Source organism: Dryobates pubescens, chromosome 16 (assembly GCF_014839835.1).
Source record: "Dryobates pubescens isolate bDryPub1 chromosome 16, bDryPub1.pri, whole genome shotgun sequence".
NCBI lineage: Eukaryota > Metazoa > Chordata > Aves > Piciformes > Picidae > Dryobates > Dryobates pubescens.
The window spans coordinates 20,684,313-20,708,015 of NC_071627.1; the positions used below are offsets into that span (position 1 = coordinate 20,684,313).

Here is a 23,703-nt window from a genome sequence, read left to right on the forward strand (position 1 = left end):
GGTAGTACCAAGAGAAGAAGCATTTGCTGGGTACACCCCTGAACTCTTTAGAAAGAGTCCTGGCTCTAATCCGGGAGGATCAGCTCCTCACCCCGAGCGAGTCACTTCTGCTGCTAATCACCCCTCCCGTCCCCGCCAACCCCCAGGCTGCATTCAGCATCCTTGCAGTGCACACATCGATTGGGTTTCGAACCTGCTGCAGGGCTCTCTGGATGTCAATGCCTTGTCCCCAGGGCACGGCCGGGTTGGCAAGGCAGTCTCCGGCGTTGCCGCGGCGGGAGATGTCGATCCGCTGCCTCCGCAGGTTCTGAAACGCCTCAGCCATCACCCGGACCCCGTCGTATGTTAGGGCGGACGTGTACTAGAAAGAGAAGAGGAGCTTTATGTTGTCTGTTAGGCTGTGCTGACCTCAGGCGTGCTGCACTGGTTCGCCTCACAGAAACTTTTCAGATGATTTGCCCCTTTCCACATCTATCAAGTTCAACAGTGTCTTGCACCCTGTCTGTCCTGTTGTGAAAGTTGGTGCCTTCTCTTCCAGGCGGTGGGAGAGTGAAGGAGAAGCTCCTGATGCGGAGCTAAGGATAGCTTTGCTTTAACCTAGCTGCAGATGGCACTGTCTGGAGAGGACTCTGCCTTCAAGGCCATTCCCTTGTTACCTGAGCCTGTTTAATGAAAATCATTGAGCTGAACTTTTAAGGAATGCATTTACACAGTGTAAATGTAGGCACACAAAATCAAACCACAAGTGACCCTTTCTGCTCAGAGAGGCAGGCTAGGAAACTCTAACATGCAAGGGGAAAAAAAAAGAGTTAATTCAAGCAGAAACTTGCACAAAATCTAGTGTAAAACTCTGGTGTGAATAGGAACCATTAGACTAAGTCCTTTTCCTGTCATCACCTACTGATTTATTTGTTTGTGACTTTCTTTAACTGGTACTTCCAAAGCTGACATTTCTATCACTGAGTGCTTCTCACAAGTGTATTTGTTTTCAGTTGCTGGATAGAAAAAAACCCAAACACCCAACCTCTACACTTCCCTGCCCCTTGACAGCTTCAGGATCTGAAGATCTCAAGAGTGGTCAGGCTGCCCAGGGAGGTGGTGGAGTAACCAGCCCTGGAGGTATTTAAAAGAACCTGTAGACATGGCAGTTCAGGGCAGGGTTTAGTGAGCATGGTGGTGTTGGTTTAATGGTTGGACTTGAGGATTTTAGAGGTCATTTCCAAATGAAACATCTCTATCATTCTATGACTCTTTGTGCTAGGAACTAAAGTATATTTTCCCTTCTGCTTTACACTCAGCCCAGAAAAGGCATCTAGAAACACTTCATTTTCACTGGAGATGTAATAAACAAATCAAAGGTTAAGGAGTTAGTGCAGCTTCTTTTTTTTTGGTATATTGAACTTTATAAGGTGCTTGATCCTTCTTTTTGAGGAGGGTGAGTGAAGATGCTAACTTGTGTATTTTTTTAGCAGGCAGCAAGTCCTGCTAGTAAAATATAGACAATGTTGAGGCACCTGGAAGAGATGATGTTCATAATTACATGAAGTGACAGGTTTTCAGAGTGAGATTAAAGACCCCCTGTGCAATTACAAAGAGGTGAGCATAACCTGAGCTGAGCCAGACAGATTCTGAATTAAATGGTTTATTATACCACTTGCCTTTGGCCTCTTCCAGTCCACACGAGGATGTTCCCTGGCATCATTATTCCTCCACTGCTGCATGATCCTGGCAGGAACAGCATCTGTGTAATTCACCAACTGGAAGCCAGTTACATTGGCTCCACTCTCCTTGAATTTGGTCAGGTCGATGTCCATGAATCCCTAGTGCAGAAGAGAAACAGGAATCAGAATCATAGAATCAATAAGGTTGGAAAAGACCTCAAAGATCACCAAGTCCAACCCGTCACCCAACACCTCATGACTACTAAACCATGGCACCAAGTGCCACGTCCAGTCCCCTCTTGAACACCTCCAGGGGTGGTGACTCCACCACCCCCTGGGCAGCACATTCCAATGGCTAACAACTCTCTGTGGGAAGAACTTTCTCCTCACCTCCAGCCTAAGCTTTCCCTGGTGCAGCTTGAGACTGTGTCCTCTTGTTGTGGTGCTGGTTGCCTAGGAGAAGAGACCAACCTCCTCCTGGCCACAACCTCCCTTCAGGTAGTTGTAGAAAGCAATAAGGTCTCCCCTGAGCGTCCTCTAAGCAACCCCATCTCCCTCAGCCTCTCCTCACAGGGCTGTGCTCAAGGCTTTTCCCCAGCCTCGTTGCCCTTCTCTGGACACCTTCAAGTGTCTCAAAGTCCTTCTTAAACTGAGGGGCCCAGAACTGGACACAGGACTCAAGGTGTGACGTAACCAGTGCTGAGTACAGAGGCAAAATGACTTCTCTTTTCCCACTGGCCACACTATTTCCGATGCAGGCCAGGATGCCATTGGCCTTCTTGGCCACCTGGGCACACTGCTGGCTCATGTTCAGCCAGCTGTCAGTCAGTACCCTTAGGTCATTCTCTATTTGGCAGCTCTCCAGCCACTCTTACCCCAGCCTGTAGCACTGTTTTGGGTTGTGGCCAAAGTGCAGCACCCAGCACTTGGATTTGTTAAATGCCATCATGTTGGACTCTGCCCATCTGTCCAGCCAGTCAAGGTCCCTCTGCAGAGCCTTTCTACCCTCTAACTGATCAACACCTGCTCCCAACTTGGTGTCATCTGCAAATTTGCTGATGACTGACTCAACCCCCTCATCCAGATCATCAGTGAAGATATTAAACAGGATGGGGCCCAGCACTGATCCCTGGGAGAAGGAGAAGCTCATCAGGGGGACACTGCTAGGTTGCTAACAGGAGTCCTGCCTATCTACACATACACCAGCCAGCTTAGGAAACATTTCTTCCTTCTGCAACTAAACTGCCCTCTCACATCAGCATCAGACCAAGGGAGTTAAAAGTGACTTTAAAGACTTCCTCATTTTTCCTTCCTGCTTTTTGCAAGCCGTTTAGCATCCACTTACAAGGCTGAGGGTTTGACACAGGTGTACAGATGCTCTAAATGGGTGATTTGTTTTGCTTTAAAGTGCAGTGATTTAGGCTTAAAAGGGGAAAAAAAAGGTTATTTTTTGTGTGTAAGTATTTCTCAGAATGCTGGCTTAAACCCACATCAATCTTGTTTGTAATTGTTAGTGCAGGGGTTTCAGAAAGCCAGGGCTGTGATTAGTGAGTAGGAAATGCAGCAGGATAATTGTCCCTGACATCTTAATGCATTTCAGGCCAAGAGTTTTTTGACACACAGAGCTCCTAAGGTTCAGTAAAAGAGACCTCACAGGTTGCCAACTGGTTATTCATGGCTACACTGCCATTTTGCTCATGGGAGGTACTCAGGGGAAAAAGGATCTGTCAAAAGAAACTACAGCGCAGCAACTTGAAGAAGTTTGTGCCACCAGCTCCTCCTTGGAAGGTCTGCAAAAGCAGGAACAAAAGTCCAAGTTCACAATAGAGTATGAGTAGGATGCCTGGTGTATTTAGCCCTCTCAACTAGCAGATTTAAACAGGAGAAGTCAATCCAAAAATGTATAAAATAAAAAGAATATTATGACACCAGTGAGGAGACAGCAACACTTGAAAGCACTCTCCTTCACTGGTTTCCCCAAACCAATGCACTCTGAAACTGGAGCAAGTGTTCAAGAATAGAATAGAACAGAACAGAATAGACCAGACCAGGTTGGAAGAGACCTTCAAGATCATTGAGTCCAACCCATCATCCAACACCATCTAGTCAACTAAACCATGGCACCAAGCACCCCATCAAGTCTCTTCCTAAACATCTCCAGCAATGGTGACTTCACCACCTCCCTGGGCAGCACATTCCAAGGGGCAATCACTCTTTCCACGAAGAATTTCTTCCTAACATCCAGTCTAAACTTCCCCTGGTGCAGATTGAGACTGTATCCTCTTGTTCTGATGCTGGTTGCCTGAGAGAAGAGACCAACCCCCACCTGGCTACAACCTCCCTTCAGGGAGTTGTAAACAGCAAGAAGGTCTCCCCTGAGCCTCCTCTTCTCCAGGCTAAGCAACCCCAGCTCCCTCAGCCTCTCCTCACAGGGCTGTGCTCCAAACCCCTCACCACCTTTGTTGCCCTTCTCTGGACATGCTCCAGCAAGTCAACATCTTTCCTAAACTGAGGGGCCCAGAACTGGACACAGTACTCGAGGTGTGGCCTAACCAGTGCAGTGTACAGGAGCAGAATGACCTCCCTGCTCCTGCTGGCCACACTGTTCCTGATCCAGGCCAGGATGCCATTGGCCTTCTTGGCTGCCTGGACACACTGCGGGCTCATGTTCAGCCTACTGTCAACCAGTACCCCCAGGTGAATAATAATACTATTCATTGGAGTTCATCTGATGCCAGATGTTAAAATAATTTCCACAGAGACAAGGAATTATTTCTTGAGAGAGGCTCTACTTCCCTCCCCCCCAACACTGATTTTTTTTCCATCATTGAGGTTCTTTAAGAAGTGTGGAGACCTCTGAAGATTTTCCATTTGTTGAGACCATAGAGTGTGTCATTAACCTTGAATACATCCTTGCATTTTGGCTGTTATCAACTGCTGAAAGGCCTGTTTTTACCTGCTATCCCTCCTCCACATGCCCCAGTACAAGATCAGTATAGGAACAGTCCTAAATACAAAGGGATTGTAATCACTGCACCACTGAAATCTCCTCAGAGCAGGCCTGGGTGACATGGAAGCCAATGAACTGGGACCACTAGAGGTCAGGTGTTTTAGAAAACAGTTCCCACAGGAGGGGAACTCTGGCTGGCTAACACATAAACAGGAAAAGATCAAATATTATGCAAGCTGTCTGCCTCTTCAAAATGCTTCTATTCACAAAGTGACATCAGAGATTAAATACACATATCTGCCTTTCTGGAATATCAGTCAGTGCTTGTAGGAAGCAGGAGAATGACAATATTTACAAGTAAAGATGTCATCAGTCATCTGTTGCCTTGTACTAACTCTTATCTGGTTTTCAGTTGGCCATAATTGGAAAACAGAAAAGAAATTCTGAAAAGTGGGCTAAGGATAGACTGCAACCCACTACTGAGGGGCAGCAGATGTGCTTGTGCAGCAATATGTTTAGTATCAACCCATCTGGGAAAGAATCAGCACAGAAATCATGAAATCATAGAATCAATAAGGTTGGAAAAGACCTCAGAGATCACCAAGTCCAACCTATCACCCAACACCTCATGACCAACTGACCCATGGCTTCCAGTGCCACCTCCAGTCCTTTTTTGAACACCTCCAGGGATGGTGACTCCATCTCACCTTGGCAACAGCAATTTCCTTGACAAAGAAAGCTGTTTCCCCTAAGAAATACTAGCTTTTGTTTGCTGTTACTGGTGAAATTCTGCTTGGTGCCTTGCTGCAGCTCACCTGACAGCAAATGCCAGGCAAACGAGAAGTGATTAATGGAAGCCAGTTCCAATTTGCTCATGAATTGTCTGTGACCAGGCAGGGAATTCCTTCATGTTCAGAATGTGCCCATGGAGGGTTCTGTAGGTCTTATTCAAGCTGTGCATTGCCTTGCACACTCACTTGAATAGAATAGAATAGAATTAACCAGGTTGGAAAAGACCTTTGAGGTCATGAAGTCCAACCTATCACTCAACACCATCTAATCAACTAAACCATGACACCAAGTGCCTCATCCAGTCTCTTCCTAAACACCTCCAGAGATGGTGACTCCACCACCTCCCTGGGCAGCACATTCCAATGGGCAATCACTCTTTCTATGAAGAACTTCTTCCTAACAACCAGCCTAAACCTTCCCTGGTGCAGCTTGAGACTGTGTCCTCTTGTTCTGGTGCTGGTTGCCTGTGAGAAGAGACCAACTCCCACGTGGCTACAACCTCCTTTCAGGTAGTGAAATGCTTCCTTTTTCCCTCCAATGATGCAGAGCAAGAGGTGAACAGTGCTGCAGCAATGTAATCCATAGGAACTCTGTGGTCCCAGAGCCATGGAGTGGTCAACATTCCACAGATTTGCCAATGAAGAGTGGGAAAATGTCACTTTGCAGCCCTATCTGGAGCACTGTGGGCTGTTGAGGGAAACAAGCTGAGCCCCTGGAATTTGGTGATGTGTGACTTTCTTCAGGCTCTTCAGACCTGAATCATTTGGGACTCGTCTGCTGGACATGCAATATCTCCCTACACACCACTGCCAATTCCATGGGGAGGAAGAGAAGGAATGCAAGGACAGGTTGGACCTGATGATCTTTGAGGTCTCTTCTAACCTTGGTGATTCTGTGATTCTGAGATCAGGCTCCAGCCTAGGCACTGTGCCAGCACAGCAGGACCCAAAAGCAACACAGAGCTGCCCAGGACCCCAGATAGGGTCACTGCCCAAAACACAGGCACTCCGGGGCAGACATCACTTCTGCAGGCACAGTTCTTTCTGGGAACCATCAAAACCAGGCTGGAAGGGACAGCACATCAGCTAGCCCACCCTCTGCCCCACAGCAGAATTAGCTGTCCCTTTGATTTAAACTCACTTTGCAAAACCATCTCAGCAACCCAGAGAACACAGCCTCCTGCCTTGCCTGTGCCTGGAGAGCTCAAGGCTTTCTCTGAACGCCATCAAATTAGCAGGCTGACAATAAAGCACAGAAATCTGGACCCATCCACACTGATGGGCTGAGACAGCCTCCCTCCTCCACGTCTGCTCTGACTCACAGCATCTGCAACACACAGCTCAAGCAGCAGCCAGGCTCACTTCAAATGGAGGAAACCTGCTCTTTAGCCTGTGCTGTGGACTCTTCTCTCTTCCTTAATGAACCTCACAAAGCGATTCCATGCTGAAGTCCTGCTGCTAGTAAATAACATAGGCAGCTGTTTCAGACCTCATGCCTTCAAATAGGAAGCAGAGAAGTATTGGGAAAGGTTTTTTACTGGTTGTGTTTTCCTTGCTGCATCTGCTCTTTATGCTGTTCCTAAATGGAACACATTTTTCAGCCATAGGTTGCTTTAGTGTCTGATTTTGTGCCATGGCTGCTGGGAGAGGTGTCAGCAGTCACACATTTGTATTCCTTTCTACCACTTGTGGGTTCAGTCATCAAAGGTAATACATAATGCAGGAAAACTGATGATCTGAAATGGGCCTCATGTATCCATCTTGATTAACTGATCCACGAAGGATCTGCCTTGAAAGGAAAGTTCCCCAGAAATGACACAGCTCCTTGTTCTCACCCTGAGCACCATAAGGTGCTAAGAAATCGAGTGGGCAGTGCAGACAGCTGTCAGATGGGATAGGGAAAGCCTTGTTCCTTTGTGCATGACCCTCCTCAAATCTGCCAGCGCCTCGTATTTCCCTGCTTGTCTCCTTCCACCTTCACATTTCACTGCTTCACCACCCTAAACCTCTGCCTCCTTTGCCACGCTGGGTGGCATTGCTCCTTCTAGGACATCATCTCAGCCCACGGGAATGCTGCAGCCTTTCCTCTGTTCCCAGACTTTGACAGGCAGATGGCCACCGACCGACACCTTCAAATTCTCTCTGTGTTTCACCAAATTGGTTTTAATTGCTGGTGCTTTCTCAGCAGGGTCCCTCCTGGAGTATAATCTTGCCTTTGAAGCTGCAGCAACAGGCAGCAAGGGCTGAGCTCTGAGCAGGCTGCAGCTTATCGTCTCATAAAGCTCCCTGCAGCCCAGCTTAAACATCTCTGTGCTTTTGCTGCAAGTCTTGGCTTTTCCAGAGAGAAAGGACCTTAGAAAGTCTCCTCGAAGGCTGCCACATTTCTGAGAAGTCCTGTTGGTTTTTCTTCTCCCTCTGTATCTTCTGAGCCCTCCAGATCCTCCTCCTGAGAGTGCCAAAGCTCATCTCTGAATGAGGAGATGAGCAATTCTGTTGAATTGCTCGGAGGCTGGCTGAATCTAACACAATCTCTTTACCCCAGGAATGAGTGTTAGGTTTTTTCAGTCACTTTCTCTTTTGGATAAAGGCACTGGAGTCTTTTTTTTTCCCATTTGTTTTATTTTTCATAAGCAGCACAGCTGAAATATTCCTTTTTAAACAAAAAGTACTTCAGCAATTCTCCCTGAGCTTGGGTAAGTGCCACAGAAACCTGTGGCAGAGGTGGGAAACTGAGCCGGCTCTCTTTAGGTGCTACCCCTGTATGGCTTGTAACGACAGACTTTCCTCCTAGCAGACTTTATGATTATAAGAAACTTTGCAAAGCAAACCAATTGTTTCTGAAGGGCTGTAGACCAGCTGAGGGAATGCAAAGTGGCTCCTGTCAGTCCAAGGTACAGCAGTGCCTTTCTGCAGGGAGCAAGAAGCTGAGTGTTTGCAGCCAGAGCATCCCTAACATACCAAATACCTCACCACTGAGGCATCATTCCTCACTCCCATCACATTCCATTAAAAAAGGAGGCTATGTCAAAAAAAGAGCCCATCTGCTCGAGTCTTGTTCCAGAATGTCTTCTAACAGGAGAGGCCTTCTTCTCTTCTGCAGAATTATTAATGTGTCAGACCTCATTGTGGCACCAAAACATGCAAGTCCTCGCTGGAGCAGAGGAGTAAGTGGAGAAGAAAGGGAATAGAAAGATGGTAGGAGGGGGGCACTATCAGATGCTCCCAGTCCTGCAGTTTGATGAATATGTTTTGTCCTGGTCTGTGGCTGCAAAGCACACCAAGACAAGTGACAATCCACTCTTCAAGGACATGGGACTGCAAATGGCCAGTAACCTTTCTTCCTTTTTGATACAACTCTACAGATCTCCTTTGCAATGTTACCTACATCAGTTCTATCCCCCTGCTGCAGCACATTCTGGGCAGAAATGATCATTGGAAAGCTCAGTCCAGGTGTAGGGGCAGATGCCCTAGGTGTTTGTGCTCTAGAGTGTTTTCAGAGTAGACATTGATTTAAAGGTTTGGGGAACGTGCTGTGTAGTACAGATGCCAGGGCTTCAATCAAAGCTGTGATTTAGGGATGACCTGCTCACGGTTTACAAGGACAGCAGTGAATATTTGGTCTAGCAGGTAAAAGTGTACATCTGATAGAAGAAGCTGAAGCAAGGCAAGTTTTGATTAGGGAAAAAAACACACCCCACCAATGGCACCACCATGAGGGAGATACTACAGATTTACACATCATCCTTTGCCAGCTGAGCTAGGGTAATGGATTAGGAGGCTGCAAATGGCTGAGGAAGTCTGTTATTTTAACACCCTTTTGCTGAGATTTAAGCAAACACATTTTCCTTTCCAACAGCTCTAATATAGTCTGTCAGTTACTCACCTGATGCTCAGTGGGTTTTTTAAAGCCACAGTAAGTCACTCATATTTTTGAGCCCTCGTTAGCCACTGCAAAATTCCTTCCATGGTTGCAATTCATATTTTACCATGTGGGCAACTTTTGTAGCAAACCCAGGTGACATTCTGTTGCATAAGATGCTCTAATTCAAGCAAAGATTAAGTCAGGGCAGTGCTTTATCTTTTACTATCAGAAGTTCAGATGACATAATGCTGTAAGGACTTCTTGACAATCTTTGAATCGGGGCAGAAAAGCTTCTTGGAAACGAAACACAGACCTCAGAAGTTTCGCAGATGCATTATATTGTCTTCATCTGCCTGGAAAACCTTGTGTTCTCATGAGCTAGCTTGCACCACCCTCTCAGGAAGAGGAAAGGTCTAACTGGCATAATTTTAGAAAGTTAAAAATAACTTGAGCCATCTCTTTCCAACACAAGAATATCATTTCTGCAAGACCAGGCGTCTTGAAATCTCACCAGGAGAAGGAGCCGGGTGCTGGGCACATCCTTTTGGAGACTCCCACCAAACAGTTAGAGATGCAAACCCAAGTACTGCTGACCTTGTTTGTACCTTCAGTCAGCAATACTTCAGGGGGCAGAAGACAGCGTTAAGAACTGAGGATGATTAAAATACACATGGCAGCTCTCAAGATGATGGGAGACTGAGAACTGCAATATTTTAGCTCCAGGCAAGCTGAATCAGGGACTCAGTGCTGGGAGCAGAGCCATCAACACAGGGCTGGTGCTTCAGGTACAGCTTCTTGCTCCAGGCTGGTACCCAGCAGGGGCACAACAGACCCTCCCCACATGGCCACAGCACATGCTGCAGGATGTATATGCGCTGCATTGCTTCCAGGGAGCTTATCCCTGCCTGTGCTGGCAGAACTTTGCTCTCTGGGGATGTGGACATCTTTTTTTGACAACCAATTTAGGAGGAGACCTCTTCTTCACTGACTGCACCTGACGTCAGGTTTAGGTCACTGTATCTAAGCCACTTGGAGCACAAGCCCTGTGAGGAGAGGCTGAGGGAGCTGGGGTTGCTTAGCCTGGAGAAGAGGAGGCTCAGGGGAGACCTTATTGCTCTCTACAACTATCTGAAGGGAGGTTGTAGACTGGTGGGGGTTGGTCTCTTCTCCCAGGCAATCAGCACCAGAACAAGAGGACACAGTCTCAAGCTTTGCCAGGGGAGGTTTAGACTGGATGCTAGGAAGAAATTCTTCATAGAGAGAGTGATTGGCCATTAGAATGTGCTGTATTGGGAGGCGGTGGAGTCACCATCATTGGAGGTGTTTAGGAGGAGACTTGATGGGGTGTTTGGTGCCATGGTTTAGTTGATTAGATGGAGTTGGATGATGGGCTGGACATGATGATCTTGAAAGTCTCTTCCAACCTAGTTTATTCTATTCTATTCAATTAATTCTATTCTATTCTATTCTATTCTATTCTATTCTATTCTATTCTATTCTATTCTATTCTATTCTATTCTATTCTATTCATTGCTGTGAAAAAGTTCTCCCATTTTCACCAGTGTGAAAAACAGAGGCTCATCTAAAGCATGGCTGAACACCAACACATTTTTTCTGAGTCCTGCACAAGTCAATCTGCTGGCAAAGCTGCTGTGCTGGTCACCTCCAAAGCTACCACAGCTGCTGGCTAAGTGAGACAGTCCGTGGCCTAACTCAGTGCTGACACATGCTGATGGAAAATGGCACAGGAGAAAAATGCTTACCTCTGCTAATCAGGTCTGGGTTTATCTTTACTTTGCCCTGCTACCCCTAGCATCAGCAATCTCATACACTTATCTATTCAACTTCAAACAAGAGCATTTGCTAAAGGAACAACTTGGACTAATGCACCAGGAAAGACAAAAAGGCTAAAATATTGCATGTGGCAGCTGCCTTTTAAACTTTCCTTTTAAAGACAGGTCACACAAATGTTACTTATTTTAAGACAAAGATTTTCCTCTGCCCAAGAGAGCTGATGTTCTCCCACTGCTGATGGTAGTCAGCCTACATCCCTGGCACAGGACAAACAGATAGATGAAGGCAAGGTTATGGGGGGAAAAGCCAGTAACATCAAAAGAAAGGAATCCCAGAAGTTTCTAAGCTTGTTCCTCTGATAGCATTGACTGGTTTGTTGGTTTTGTTGTTGCCTTTTTCTCTCTTTTTTCTTTGTGTTTGCTAGACTGATGCTTTCAAAGGCTGAGAACAAAGCTTAGAGAAAATAAGACTCACTAAAACAAACACTTCTTACAGTTGCCAAACCTCTTTGGCTGCTGAAAAGGAAAATAGAGATACAGAAAGAAAGAGGGAGAGAGGGAGAGATGCGATTACAACCCCCCATATACCAATATACATGATGAATACCCAGGCTGGCAGCTGGTAAAAGCTAATTGGGGTAGCTCTAATGGGTACCACTCAAGGAGCAAGCTTTCATGAATCTGCAAAAGCCACAGAGAATGTCAAATAAGCCTCAAGGAGAGGCAGGGATGCTCCCAAGAACCGTGGCAGGGCAGTGATGTTGCACACAGAGCTTTGTGCCCAGGGGGATGGTGGAGTCACCGTCCCTGGAGGTGTTTGAGAACGAATTGGACGTGGCACTTGAGGCCATGGTTTAGGTAGTCAGGAGGTGTTGGGTGATAGGTTGGTCTTGATGATTCCTGAGGTCTTTTCCAACCTCATTGATTCTATGATTCTATGACTCTATGATTCTATTTGTGGGGCAGGCAAGGCTGAGCAGACATGACAGGTTGTGTCTTTAACAGTTGTAGCAGGTTCGGAGAAGAATGTTTGCCCATGGCCTAAGGTGCAGAACGGTTTCATTTGTTGGTGAACGCAGAAATATTACCATCTCACCTTGGCAACAGCAATTTCCCTGACAAAGAAAGCTGTTCCCCCTAAGAAATACTAGCTTTTGTTTGCTGTTACTGGTGAAATTCTGCTTGGTGCCTTGCTGCAGCTCACCTGACAGCAAACGCCAGGCAAACGAGAAGTGATTAATGGAAGCCAGTTCCAATTTGCTCATGAATTGTCTGTGACCAGACAGGGAATTCCTTCATGTTCAGAATGTGCCCATGGAGGGTTCTGTAGGTCTTATTCAAGCTGTGCATTGCCTTGCACACTCACTTGAATAGAATATAAGAGAATTAACCAGGTTGGAAAAGACCTTTGGGATCATCAAGTCCAACCCATCATCCAACACCACCTAATCAACTAAACCATGGCATCAAGTGCCTCATCCAGTCTCTTCCTAAACACCTCCAGTGATGGCAACTCCACCACTTCCCCAGGCAGCCCATTCCAATGGCCAATCACTCTTTCTATGAAGAACTTCTTCCTCACCTCCAGCCTAAACCTCCCCTGGTGCAGCTTGAGACTGTGTCCTCTTGTTCTGGTGCTGGCTGCCCGGGAGAAGAGACCAACCCCCACCTGGCTACAACCTCCTTTCAGGTAGTTGTAGAAAACAGTTGTAGACTTGCTTTGCATTCCTGCTCTAGAATCAGTTTGGAGCTGCTGTAAGTGGGCAGTAGTGTACTGCTGGCTGGGTTTTGGCTGAGTACAGCTCTGAACAAGCATACAAGGGAAAAGTAAGACCTGAATAAGACCTGCAGAACCCTCCATGGGTTCTGTTCTATTCTATTCTATTCATGGAAGGCAGAGTCTGTCCCAGTCCAGTGTTGGGAGCCTTATCTTCATATAGGATGAGAGCCCTAAAATCAGGACTCCATCAGCCAACATGGAGGACAAAAACTAATTCATCTGGAAATGTTCAGGCACTTGCAGTTTTTAGTTCTTAATTTATTCTCCTATGACCCAGCACTCCAGAATTAGCCAGTTCCACAAAACCAGGCTGTTTGCTAGGTGTGCACATGAGGGTACATGTGTGCGTGTGTGGGCAGTGCACGCCCTGGCTTCTTACGACTTGTCTACCAGGGGAAAATCAGGGGTGTTTAAGGTCTATCCACTATGGGTATGACTCAGTGGGAATAAATTACAGCACGTTACACCCTCTGAAGGCTCTAAATCCAGCAATGAGCTGTCCTTAGAAGAGGGTAAAACCTACAGTGATCTCTTGGATCAGAGCCCCCACGCTATAGTTCAACCCTGCTAGACACCAACTTCCCACATTTTGCCAGTCCTTTCTAACACCCCCACAAAGGAAGGCTTGCTGTCCTTCCTCACTGCCATATGGCCTCAGAAACAAGAGGTCCTTTTGCCATTCTCGCTGAACTGACTGGTGAGTAGCTCTCCTGTGGGGGCAGCACAGCACAGAAACTCATCTGAGTTCTAGTGCCTGAACCTGCCTGTGTGCGCAGCAGAATCCCAAAGGTTTCTGCCATGGAAAGGGCATTCATAGAATCACAGAGTCATAGAATCAACAAGGTTGGAAAAGACCTCAGGGATCATCAAGACCAACCTATTACCTAGTACTTAACACCTCATGACAACTAAACCATGGCTTCAAGTGCCACATCCAATCCTTTTTTGAACACCTCCAGGGATGGTGACTCCACCACCTCCCTGGGCAGCACATTCCAATGGCCAACAACTCTTTCTGCGAAGAACTTTCTCCTAACCTTGAGGAGTGCTGGTCTTCTCTAATAGTTTTCCCATGTTGTCTGATTATTCCCTGCTCTCTCTGCTGGTTGGTTTGTTTATTTTGTAGGGTTTTGTCTGCTTGTTTGTTTTTAATATTCTCTCTGGAGTCTGGCTCCAGGTTTTTAAGGTGTGGGAAAGACCGAAAGAAAGAGCTGGAATTCCTTTCACTACTCTCTTCCCAAATCAAAGCTGCTTGAAAAGCACAGCTACTAACTGTGGATTCTGGTGGTCCTGTCAGGCGCTGTGGGTCTCACCCTCCACTGAGCTGCAGATGTGAGGAGAATCTCACTGTAGAAGGGCTGGGGAAATGGAAAGCCTTTTGCTCTGAGTTAATTATTTATAACCCATGTTGGCTGAGTATGCAGCCTCTTCCAGACAGCTCTGTCCTTTCAGCACTTGTGCAAAGACTAAGAAAACAAATCAAAGCTGGGAGAAGTGTACTTGCTCAGGCTGAAAGCGGGAGGAGTGTGGTATCAGAAGACAGAAAACACCAACACTTGAATATTAAACCATCTCATGCCTGCCTGACAGAGAGAAGTGGTGATAATCTCCTTAAGCCTTCTGCACTGTTGTACATTAAAAATCTCAGACACTTGCACTCCAACCACTGTAGAGAGTTTCCCTGCTTAACTTTCAGGGAAGGACTTTTGCATACATCTAAGGACTGGGACCTGGGTGAAAGCAAATTATATACATACATACATACATATATATAGTTATTTTTTCCCCATTAAATGGCCACTGAAGCTACTGGGTGCTCTGGAGTTAGTGTCTCCCCCCTGGACAACCCAACATTTTTAACTTTGTAATTACATGGTAGTGCCCAGTGCAGAAGTGCAGGGTCGGTATCAGGGCATTGCAGGGTAATTATGTGGCCATTTTTGTCTTGTAAATTACAGAGTTGTCTTGAGAGAAGGGAAATGGCAGCAGCCACTTGACTAATTGGTAGTTTAAAGTTTAATTACCCCGAGGCTGACGTGCTGCCTTGTGAATGCAGCTGTGGAAGGGAAGAACAACTCCAGACCCTATACATAGGCTCACCCAACATGGGCACAGTGGGTCCTGGGGGGAAAAGCCCCAGCCCCAGACTGTGATGCCAGCTCATCCTCTGCTGTGCATCTCCTGGGATGGACAGACACATATGGGGAGTAGAGGGCTTGAACTCTGCTGTGTAAAACCTCCAGATGCCCTGTGGGTTGAAGCTATTCCTTTCCCTCTTACCTCTTCCCAGAACTCCCTAGGCAGAGAATTTGTCCAGCCTTCTGGGAGAGGATAGCAATCCTACTGTTCCAGAAAGATGGCCTTGTTACTGCCCAATACTGGTGGCCAGTCAGTTCCAACCCATCACAAAGCCTCAGCAACCTTGGGGATGCTCTGTGGGTACTCTTGCTATCTCAAAAGAGAAAACACCTCAAGCAGAGCACCACAAAGGACTTTGGTATTGTTTTTACCCAAAAGGTGGATGAGAAAAAACATGTCCAGCTCAGTAACTGTAAATGCAGTGTTTTACAAAACTAGTAAAACCAAACCAAACCAACCCCAAAACCCAAACCCCACCAACGAGGGCAACTCACCAAATTTGCCAGAATGTAGTGGTACCCATTCCCATTTTTCTCAAGCTTGATGATCTGCAAGATGAAAACCAAGAATATTTAGCAGAGATCATCTGTGGAAGAAGTGCTGCATTTATCTGCCCTTCCCCTCCTCCTGCTTTTCCCCCATGAGACAAATCCATTGTGGACAGGAAGACACAGTAGAAGAAAAGTTGGCAATTTTGTTAGGGGAAGGACAGAGCTGTCACACATGGTATTTGAATAGCAAGCCTGAAATTAGACAGGACAAGATCCCTAAGCAGATTCCACAGGCAGGGAGAATAAGCTACCCAAACCAACTTGTCTCAGGGGTTGAAAAACAGTGTTTTGGTTGTTTGTTTGTTTGTTTTAAAGGTTGAACAAGATTCATATTTCAGACACTAAAGGAACAAATTGAGGAGCTGGGATCAGTTTGTCCTGTGAATGCAGCTGAAACATCAGGCCAGCCTAAAGAGCTATTGTGCACATCCTCTGACCTGGAGTCCTTGCCTGCCTGGGTTTGATGTCAGGATGCTCAGACTAGAGGACAATTTCTCTCCTTTAGTGCATTGGGGTAGCTTCAAATCTCATCTTCAGAAAAAGGCACCTGGGCAAGCCACAAAGGATCCCCCTTGCAAATTTATTGAGATTATTTATACCTTCAGGTTCATGGTCTTTGTCACTTACACACACAAAGACCAACATATGGTCTTTGTCACTTACTCCTTTCTCTCTGATGCCTGCAGAGTTGTTTTGATTCTCTTTTATCAACACAATTGCTTATAGATCTGCAACATCTGAGCTTGTGTGTCAGCTGGAAAAGTTTCCCTTGTCTAGGTAGAAAGGCAGCAGCTGTTGCAGGCTTGCCTGTGATTATAGGGGATGGACTCATTGGTCAGATGGTCCCTAACCATCTTTTTCTCCCATAATTTAAAAAACAATAATAAAATAGAGAGAGAAAGAATACAGATAAAAATCACATTATTCTCTCTGACTGCCTGTTGCCACTGAAATCCCTCTCCATTGATTTCCAGCAGCACTGTTAAATTCTTCTCATGTTACTTGAGAAAGACACCGTCTACATTTGAAGCAATCCACATAAAGAAAAAGATAATGATAAAAACAGCCCAAACTGACATGCCTTCAGAACCTGTACAAACACAATAATTGCCAGTTTCTGAGAGAATTGTGCTGTTTCCATAAGGTTTCTTTGCTGGCAAAGCTACCTCTTATTTGCATCGTGGTATGAATTGATTCTGAATTATGGTCTGCATTGCCACCACTCAGGCAGAATCTGCACAAACAGCAGCGAGGCCAGAAAGGTTCTCACATCCAGAATGACAATAAAATGACTGCTGTGTTGGCTTCAACCAGAGATTGGTCTGCCTGGGATTCCTCTTGATACCAGGCTGGCAGCAGGTGTTTGAGAGGCATCAGATGAGGGCACGAACAGACTGATCCTCCCTATGGGACAACACTCCTAGTCTATCATGAGCAGCCATTTAGGGATTTCCAAATGGAGTACAAATGAGCTGATGCTTGCTCTGTGCAACTGGTTCATCTGCCTTAGCCTTTCTCTGATGAAGTGCTCTTGTATGCACATTAAAACTCATCTGGTTCCCAGCATTAACGTGGGGGTGGCAATTAACTCCAATGCAGGCTTCATTTAGTAGCAGTTTCTTATTCAACGGATGTCAGCTCCGCCAGTTTCACTGCCCAGTGGTTCTCTGCACAGGATTCCTCACCATGGCTTCTGCTGAGCAGTCTGGAGCCCTCGGAAAAAGAACACCTCTGTATGCCTAAGGCTGCAAAGATAAATACTCTTATCATAGAGAGTTTTCTGAGTATCCTCCATAGCCATATGTGAAGAGCAGAAGCAGACTTGTACCGTTCCATCTATCAACTGAGACTGACCTTTGCACTAAGTCCCAGACCTTGTGGAAGGACAAAGCATCTCTGGGGCTCTGGGGTGCCTAAGAATTATAATCCAATTCCTCTTTTCTGTGGTGTCAACAGTAGCTGGCATTGGCTTTTCCTGCCCAAACTCTCCCTTTGTTATTTTATGAGGTATCAGAGCTGATGAACCGGAGAGGGCTGCCATCCAGCTTTCCCTGAGCTGTTAATCTTGCAGCCCATCCACCTGACTTATGAGGCTTGCTTCCTGTGTTTTACACAGTTATTTGTGATCTTAATTTATTTTAAAATGCTTGCTCAGTCTTAATGTGCCCAGGCAGCAAGCTGAGGTTATAATAGCATTTATCACTTAGCCTCAACATGGTGAAAGCCTGCGCTGGCCTGCATGCTGATAGCTCACATGGGCCACCTAGGTTTCATTACCCACTTCTTAATGGGGGCCAGGTTGACATCTATTAGAGAGAAATCCTCCAAGAGCAAAGCAGTGGCAAAGGAGAGATTCCAGTTATTCATTTTAATGAGAGACAAGGAAGAAACAATACCAGGCTTTGATGGAATACAACCCACCACTTACTTATCCCATTAAAGCTCTCCTAAGGATCTCCTGCCCTGAACCAAGGCCTGGCTCATAAACAACAGTTACCTTGGCAAAGGTAATTCATGCCCTTGAGACACGACACAGAGAGACCTCTGAGAAAGAAATCAGGTCATTTTCCCACCTCTTGTTAATACATTGAGCATTGGTTCCTTTAGAGCTATGATCTTCAGAATGGGAGGACCGTCTTGCTGGAGTCAGAAGTGGTTACTTGTGTTGGACAGAGTGAGGAGAAGAGATGAAAAGTGTGTGCAAGCACCAGCGTGTATGTGTGAGGGACTGATGATGAGCAGCCATCCCCTGCTCTTCTGTTCACTGGGGAGCTCAAATCCACAGCCATGGAAAGACAGAGCCAGGCTTGTTCAGGAAGAAGGCAAATGCATTGAAATGTCCCTGAGAGGCTGAGGCAGCCCTTTGAACACCTCAGACACCCCAAGAGACACAGCAAACAGGGCAGTAACATCCACGCGGAGGCTACTGGTGCAGTGAGCTGAGAGACAGGCCACCAGCTAGAGTTTAAATCCCAGCTGAATTCCATGTGATAATGAGCTGAACACTATCTTGGACTCCCTCTGCTTGTCTGCATGTTGTGAAAGACCTGGAATCCCCTGCTTAAGCTAGGATAACTGCTCTCTCTCACAAATCCCTGTGGACTCAGAACAAGAAGGCAAACAAGGATGAAAATGGACTGCACAGCTCTGAAAAAGTTATTCACAACCCTGTTGCTAACCTGAGTGTTACCTCCCAGGCATGGGTGTCTGATGGAATTGGTCTGTGTTTAATGTAGGAGCGTGCAATGCCGTCCCTCTTTTCCCAGGGAGTGAATCTTTATGCAGCATTGCAGAACAAATAATCACAAGATCTCATTTTTTACTGCCCTTGCTAATAGCTTTACTTACATCTAAGTTTAACTCTTGCCCCAGTTCTGTGAAGAAGATGGAAGGAAAGAAGGAATTTTTTTGTCCTGCTCACATTAAGAAAAGTAGATAATATTTGACTACAGAACTTGACTTGCTGTTGGACAAGCCAGGGTTAAAACCCCAACATCATTAATCCCAGGAGCCTCATACAGCCTATGGAAAAGTCTGCAGAAAAGCCAAATTCACTGCCTAGGTCCTGTTCAACTGCAGCTACTCCACGGTCAGGTAGAAGGACTTTACCCTCCAGAATAATCTAGTCTCTCCTTCATGAGCTTGACCTTTACTTTGAGGTTACAAACTGCTACTTCTTCTGCTGTTATATATAACAGAGTTAGCACACAGAGACCTCCAACAGGGATGGATTGGGCTCCTCACTGAGTCGTGCAGCTGGTGAAATGGCAGTGCTTGCCCCAGACAGCGAGCAGCTGAAGTGAGAGACAGGAGATGACAGGTAGCTTAGACAAGGCGGCGTGTGAAGCATGAGGTAAGCATGAGCTGGTTATGAGAAGCAGGATAGTGGGAGTCACAGCACACCAGCTCCCTGGCACTGGGGGCACCTTCCCAGGCCGTGTGAGACAGAGGTCCCAGAGATGAAGAAAGCCTTGGCTGCAGGTGTGGGAAGGAAAAATATCATGTCTGGAGTTGAAGAGGAGACGCAAATGTGGACTGAGATTCGTCCATGGGCTTTCATTGGTCTCCTGTACACTGAAGTCCATATTCAGGACTTAAGGAAAGCATTAAGAGAGGTAGGGAGGAAAGGGAATGGGGAAAATCTGCACCTGCTCCACTGGGAGATCTACCTAGATTGAGGATAAGTAAGGCAGAGCACACAACCTAGCTGCTGAGTCCTCTATTGCATACCTCAACTGCCTTGTGGCCATGAGCTGATAAAGCAGCCAGGAGATGGCTGTGAATGAATGTGTCTTCCTAGCTGTAGATCCTGCTACAGCCTGGACACCCTGGGAGGATGGTGAGCTGTAGCCTGATCTGGAGACTGCTTCTGAGAACACTATACATGTACCATAAAGCTTCTCTGTCCTGCTGACACTGGCTGTGAGAATTTGATGTAGCCTGTAGAGGCTGGAGGACCAGGAGTCTGGTAATACCAATTCACAAATCCACCCTAACACATGAGGTGGGGAAATTGAGGAAAAACTCAGAAGAATATGGCAGTACCACATCTTGTGGATGCTGCTTGGAGGAATTAGCACAATACAAACTTATTAGGGGCTAAAGGTGTCTAAAGAGCTCAGCAGAGGAGTGAAACAAATAGGGAACATGGAGCAGCCAAGCTCACTCAGCACGAATACATGAGAGCTTTACATTTTCCACAGTAACACAACAGAGAAACACCTGCAAGCTCAGCATCCTGATGAAATGCATACACCCCACATCCAGTAAGAGATAGATCAGACAAGAATGGGGAGGAAAACCTCTCCAGGAATACAGAATTAACCAGGTTGGAAAAGACCTTGGAGATCATCGAGTCCAACCTATCACCCAACACCATCTGATCAACTAAACCATGGCACCAAGTGCCTCATCCATTTTTAAACACTTCCAGGGGTGGTGACTCCACCACCTCCCTGGGCGGCCCATTCCAGTGGCAAATCTCTCTTCCTGTGAAGAATTTCTTCCTAACATCCAGCCTAAACCTCCCCTGGTGCAGCTTGAGACTGTGTCCTTTTGTTCCGGTGCTGGTTGCCTGGGAGAAGAGACCAACCCCCACCTGGCTACAACCTCCCTTCAGGCAGTTGTAGATGGCAATAAAAGTATTCCCACTCCACTGAATATATGAAGATATTACCACTGAATATACATTTGAGTTTCTGTAATATAAAGTCAAGTGTCTGAGGAGAAGCAGCCCTTCCCATCCTGTGTGCAAGACCAAGACCCCGCCCAAGAGGACCCACAACAGCACAACCTTGTTAAGGATGATGTTGAGCCGCTCAGATTCGCAGTCCACCACCACCAGCCTCTCCTTCTTCTTCTGCAGCTCCTGGAAGAGCACACGGTAGCCCTCTTCTGTCGTCGTCAGGATGTTGACAGCGGTCACCTGCCAGTTCTTCTCGGCTGCGGTGTCCAGCACCTTCTGTAGGACCGACAACCCTGTGAAGGGAAGAGAGGGGGAAGAGGATAGCAAGGGGAAAACCAGGTTTGGCTTGTGCAGTGGCATCTTTCCAGTCATCTGCCAGGCTGCAGAGCTGCCTCGAGCCAGGCTGGGTGCAGTATTGCCAAGAGTGCAGCAGAAGTACAGAGAGCAGCTAGTAGGGAGTGGTGGGTTGTGATTTCCCCCCAACATAGAGGAAACTACCACAGAGGGTTAACCCTTACCCAAACACAGCTGGGCTAGAATTATTAACTCCTGCTTTTTCTGTCCTAGCACAGAAAAAGAGGATGATTTCAGACCTAGTTTTCCTTTGCAGTCAGCTGACCAGTCCTGTTGATCAGGCCCTGCTGTGGGATTCAGATGAATGCTCTAATCCCTGTCTTGTCTGTCACTACCCAAATGATTTGATCTCTCCAGGCTATAGTTTCTTTCCCACCTTTGATCTCTTTAGGCTGCGTGCTGTTAGGGTTAAGAACACCCTCAGCAATCACAACACACAATCATATTCAGTGTCCCTGGTTCTCTTAGCAACTCACCAGAAAACTTCATTGTTTTTAAAAGGATCTTTCCTAAATTACATGCACAGCCTCCCAGAGCAGGTACACATAGTCAGGACTGTCCTGGAGTCCTGCTAGACAGCCTTGCCTACTGCAGTCCTTTTGGGGTGCTCAGCAAGCCCATGCCTCTGACAACAGACAGCAGGGTGGGATGATTTTACATAGTCTCTTTGTCTCCTCAGGTCACCGTTAATGATGGCTTCCAGGACTGCACTGCAAATCACCCTTACCTCTGTGCTGTCCTTCACAAGTCCTTTCTGCACTCAGCCTCCAAGCCTGAAGCTTAAAATGCATCTGAGAGCTGGGGAAACTGGATCACAGAGCAATGAGCCCACTAACTTCTGTTTGTGGTTTAGAAAGTTAGACAGTATCTCCCAAGAATCCAACAAAGGCTTCTGCTATTTTACATAGACAACTAACACAGTGAAAAAGGAGTTTCCCAAGCTACTAGCCAGGAACACACACTTATCACAACTGGATGTGGGCTCAGGTAAAATCTGAACTGTTGGCTCATTTTTGTTGGTGTGGACATGGTGGCCTTGAGTTTGAAAGATCTATTCAGCATGGGACCTATTCAACATAAACAATTCCCCCATTTGAAACTCCAGCACTGTTATTATGACACATTAATTATTTCACTTGTTGATGGGGCTCAGACCTGACTCTGAAGATGGAAGTGCTGGGTCAGGCTGAACCTCCAGCTAGATCAATGCCCCACCTTCAGCAGTAATCATAGAATCGTCAGGGTTGAAAGGGACCTCAAGGATCAGTCAGTTCCAACCACCCTGCCATGGGCAGGGACCCCTCACACTACATCAGGTTGCTCACAGCCACATCCAGCCTGGCCTCAAAAACCTCCAGAGATGAGGCTTCCACCACCTCCCTGGGCAACCTGTGCCAGTCTCTCACCAACCTCATGGGGAAGAACTTCTTCCTAACATCCAATTGGAGTCTACCCCTTTCTAGTTTTGTTCCATTCCCCCAAGTCCTATCACTCCCCGACGCCCTAAAAAGTCCCTCTCCAGCTTTCTTATAGCCCCCTTCAGATACTGGAAGGCCACAATAAAGTCTCCTTGGAGTCTTCTCTTCTCCAGGAAGGCAGGGAATGAACCTTCCTTGAGCCACCCTTTCAGTCCCTGGCAGCCAGCCACAGTAAGATGAGTTCCTAAGTCAAAATACTCCATCTAGACCACAACATTTGACTGCCTGGTGACCCTTCTGGTGTACTTGTGACTTACCCCGGTCAGCATCGTAAATGTAGACGAACTTCTGCCAGCTGTAGTGCTCGATGACACTGATGAGGGCGTCCTGGAGCTCCGGGCGAAGCTGGAGAACAAACTGGTTGGACGTTTCGACGGGGAAGCTTGGCGTTATGAAGCAGACGTGCAGAGCCCCACAGAAGGACGTGAGCATGTTGACTGTCCTCCTCTCATAAAACCCAAAGATGGCGTAGACCCCCTTGGAGAACTGTGAGCAGACTGCAGGAGCAGAGACAGAGGTCGTGAGGGCAGCTCGCAAGGCTTCTCAGAGAAGTCACCAAAACAAACCTCTTCCCTGATACAGGCTGATGGCCTTCTAGACTACAGCATTTCCCCTGAGGCCTCTGGGTTGCTGAATGCTGCCTGTGAAGAATAGGACTAGTGGCCAGGGAGTGCTTTGCCCTTGATCTCCACAGACCTCCTTTGCTTTTGGCAGGCAGAAGGGACACAGAAGAGAGTGAACTCAGCCTCCTCAGGGCTCTGCTGAAGATTTTGCTGCTTCTGGGATAAAATGTGTGATTTGAACAAAGGAATCTCTCAGCAGAAATGCATGGGAACACCAAGCCCTCTTTCCTTAGGATGGCAGCTCTCTGGCCCCTGGAGCTGTTTTATTTTGAGGGAGAAAGGCTGCAGTTAGAGCTTGTCATTGCCGTCCCAGAGGCATTCAAGGAGCAGAAGGAAAGCATTTCCATCACAGTACAGCCCTTTGCAGTCAATGACTACGGGAGGAAACCAAGAATTTGATCTCAGAAGCTGAGAGGGCATCTCAGCAAAGGTTCACTTAGGTTCAATCCAGTCATAGCATAGCTACAGGGAGGTTTGGGGCATGAGCTGATGGCACTGAGGTCAGAGCCTCTGACACCAGGTGTGCATTGGTACTT

General features: G+C 46.8%; 1 protein-coding gene across 2 annotated transcripts in view; it reads right to left on the reverse strand.

Annotated features, from left to right (window-relative positions):
* Positions 1-23,703, reverse strand: part of GRIA1 (glutamate ionotropic receptor AMPA type subunit 1) — a 149,253-nt gene that overhangs the window by 50,238 nt on the left and 75,312 nt on the right. For both annotated transcript variants that reach the window (XM_054168545.1, XM_054168544.1), the window contains exons 3-7: positions 22,802-23,041; positions 20,821-21,005; positions 15,471-15,524; positions 1,659-1,820; positions 194-361 (exon numbers count right to left, since the gene is read on the reverse strand). In XM_054168545.1, the coding sequence (XP_054024520.1) occupies positions 194-361; positions 1,659-1,820; positions 15,471-15,524; positions 20,821-21,005; positions 22,802-23,041 (809 nt within the window). The remainder of the gene's footprint in view (positions 1-193; positions 362-1,658; positions 1,821-15,470; positions 15,525-20,820; positions 21,006-22,801; positions 23,042-23,703) is intronic.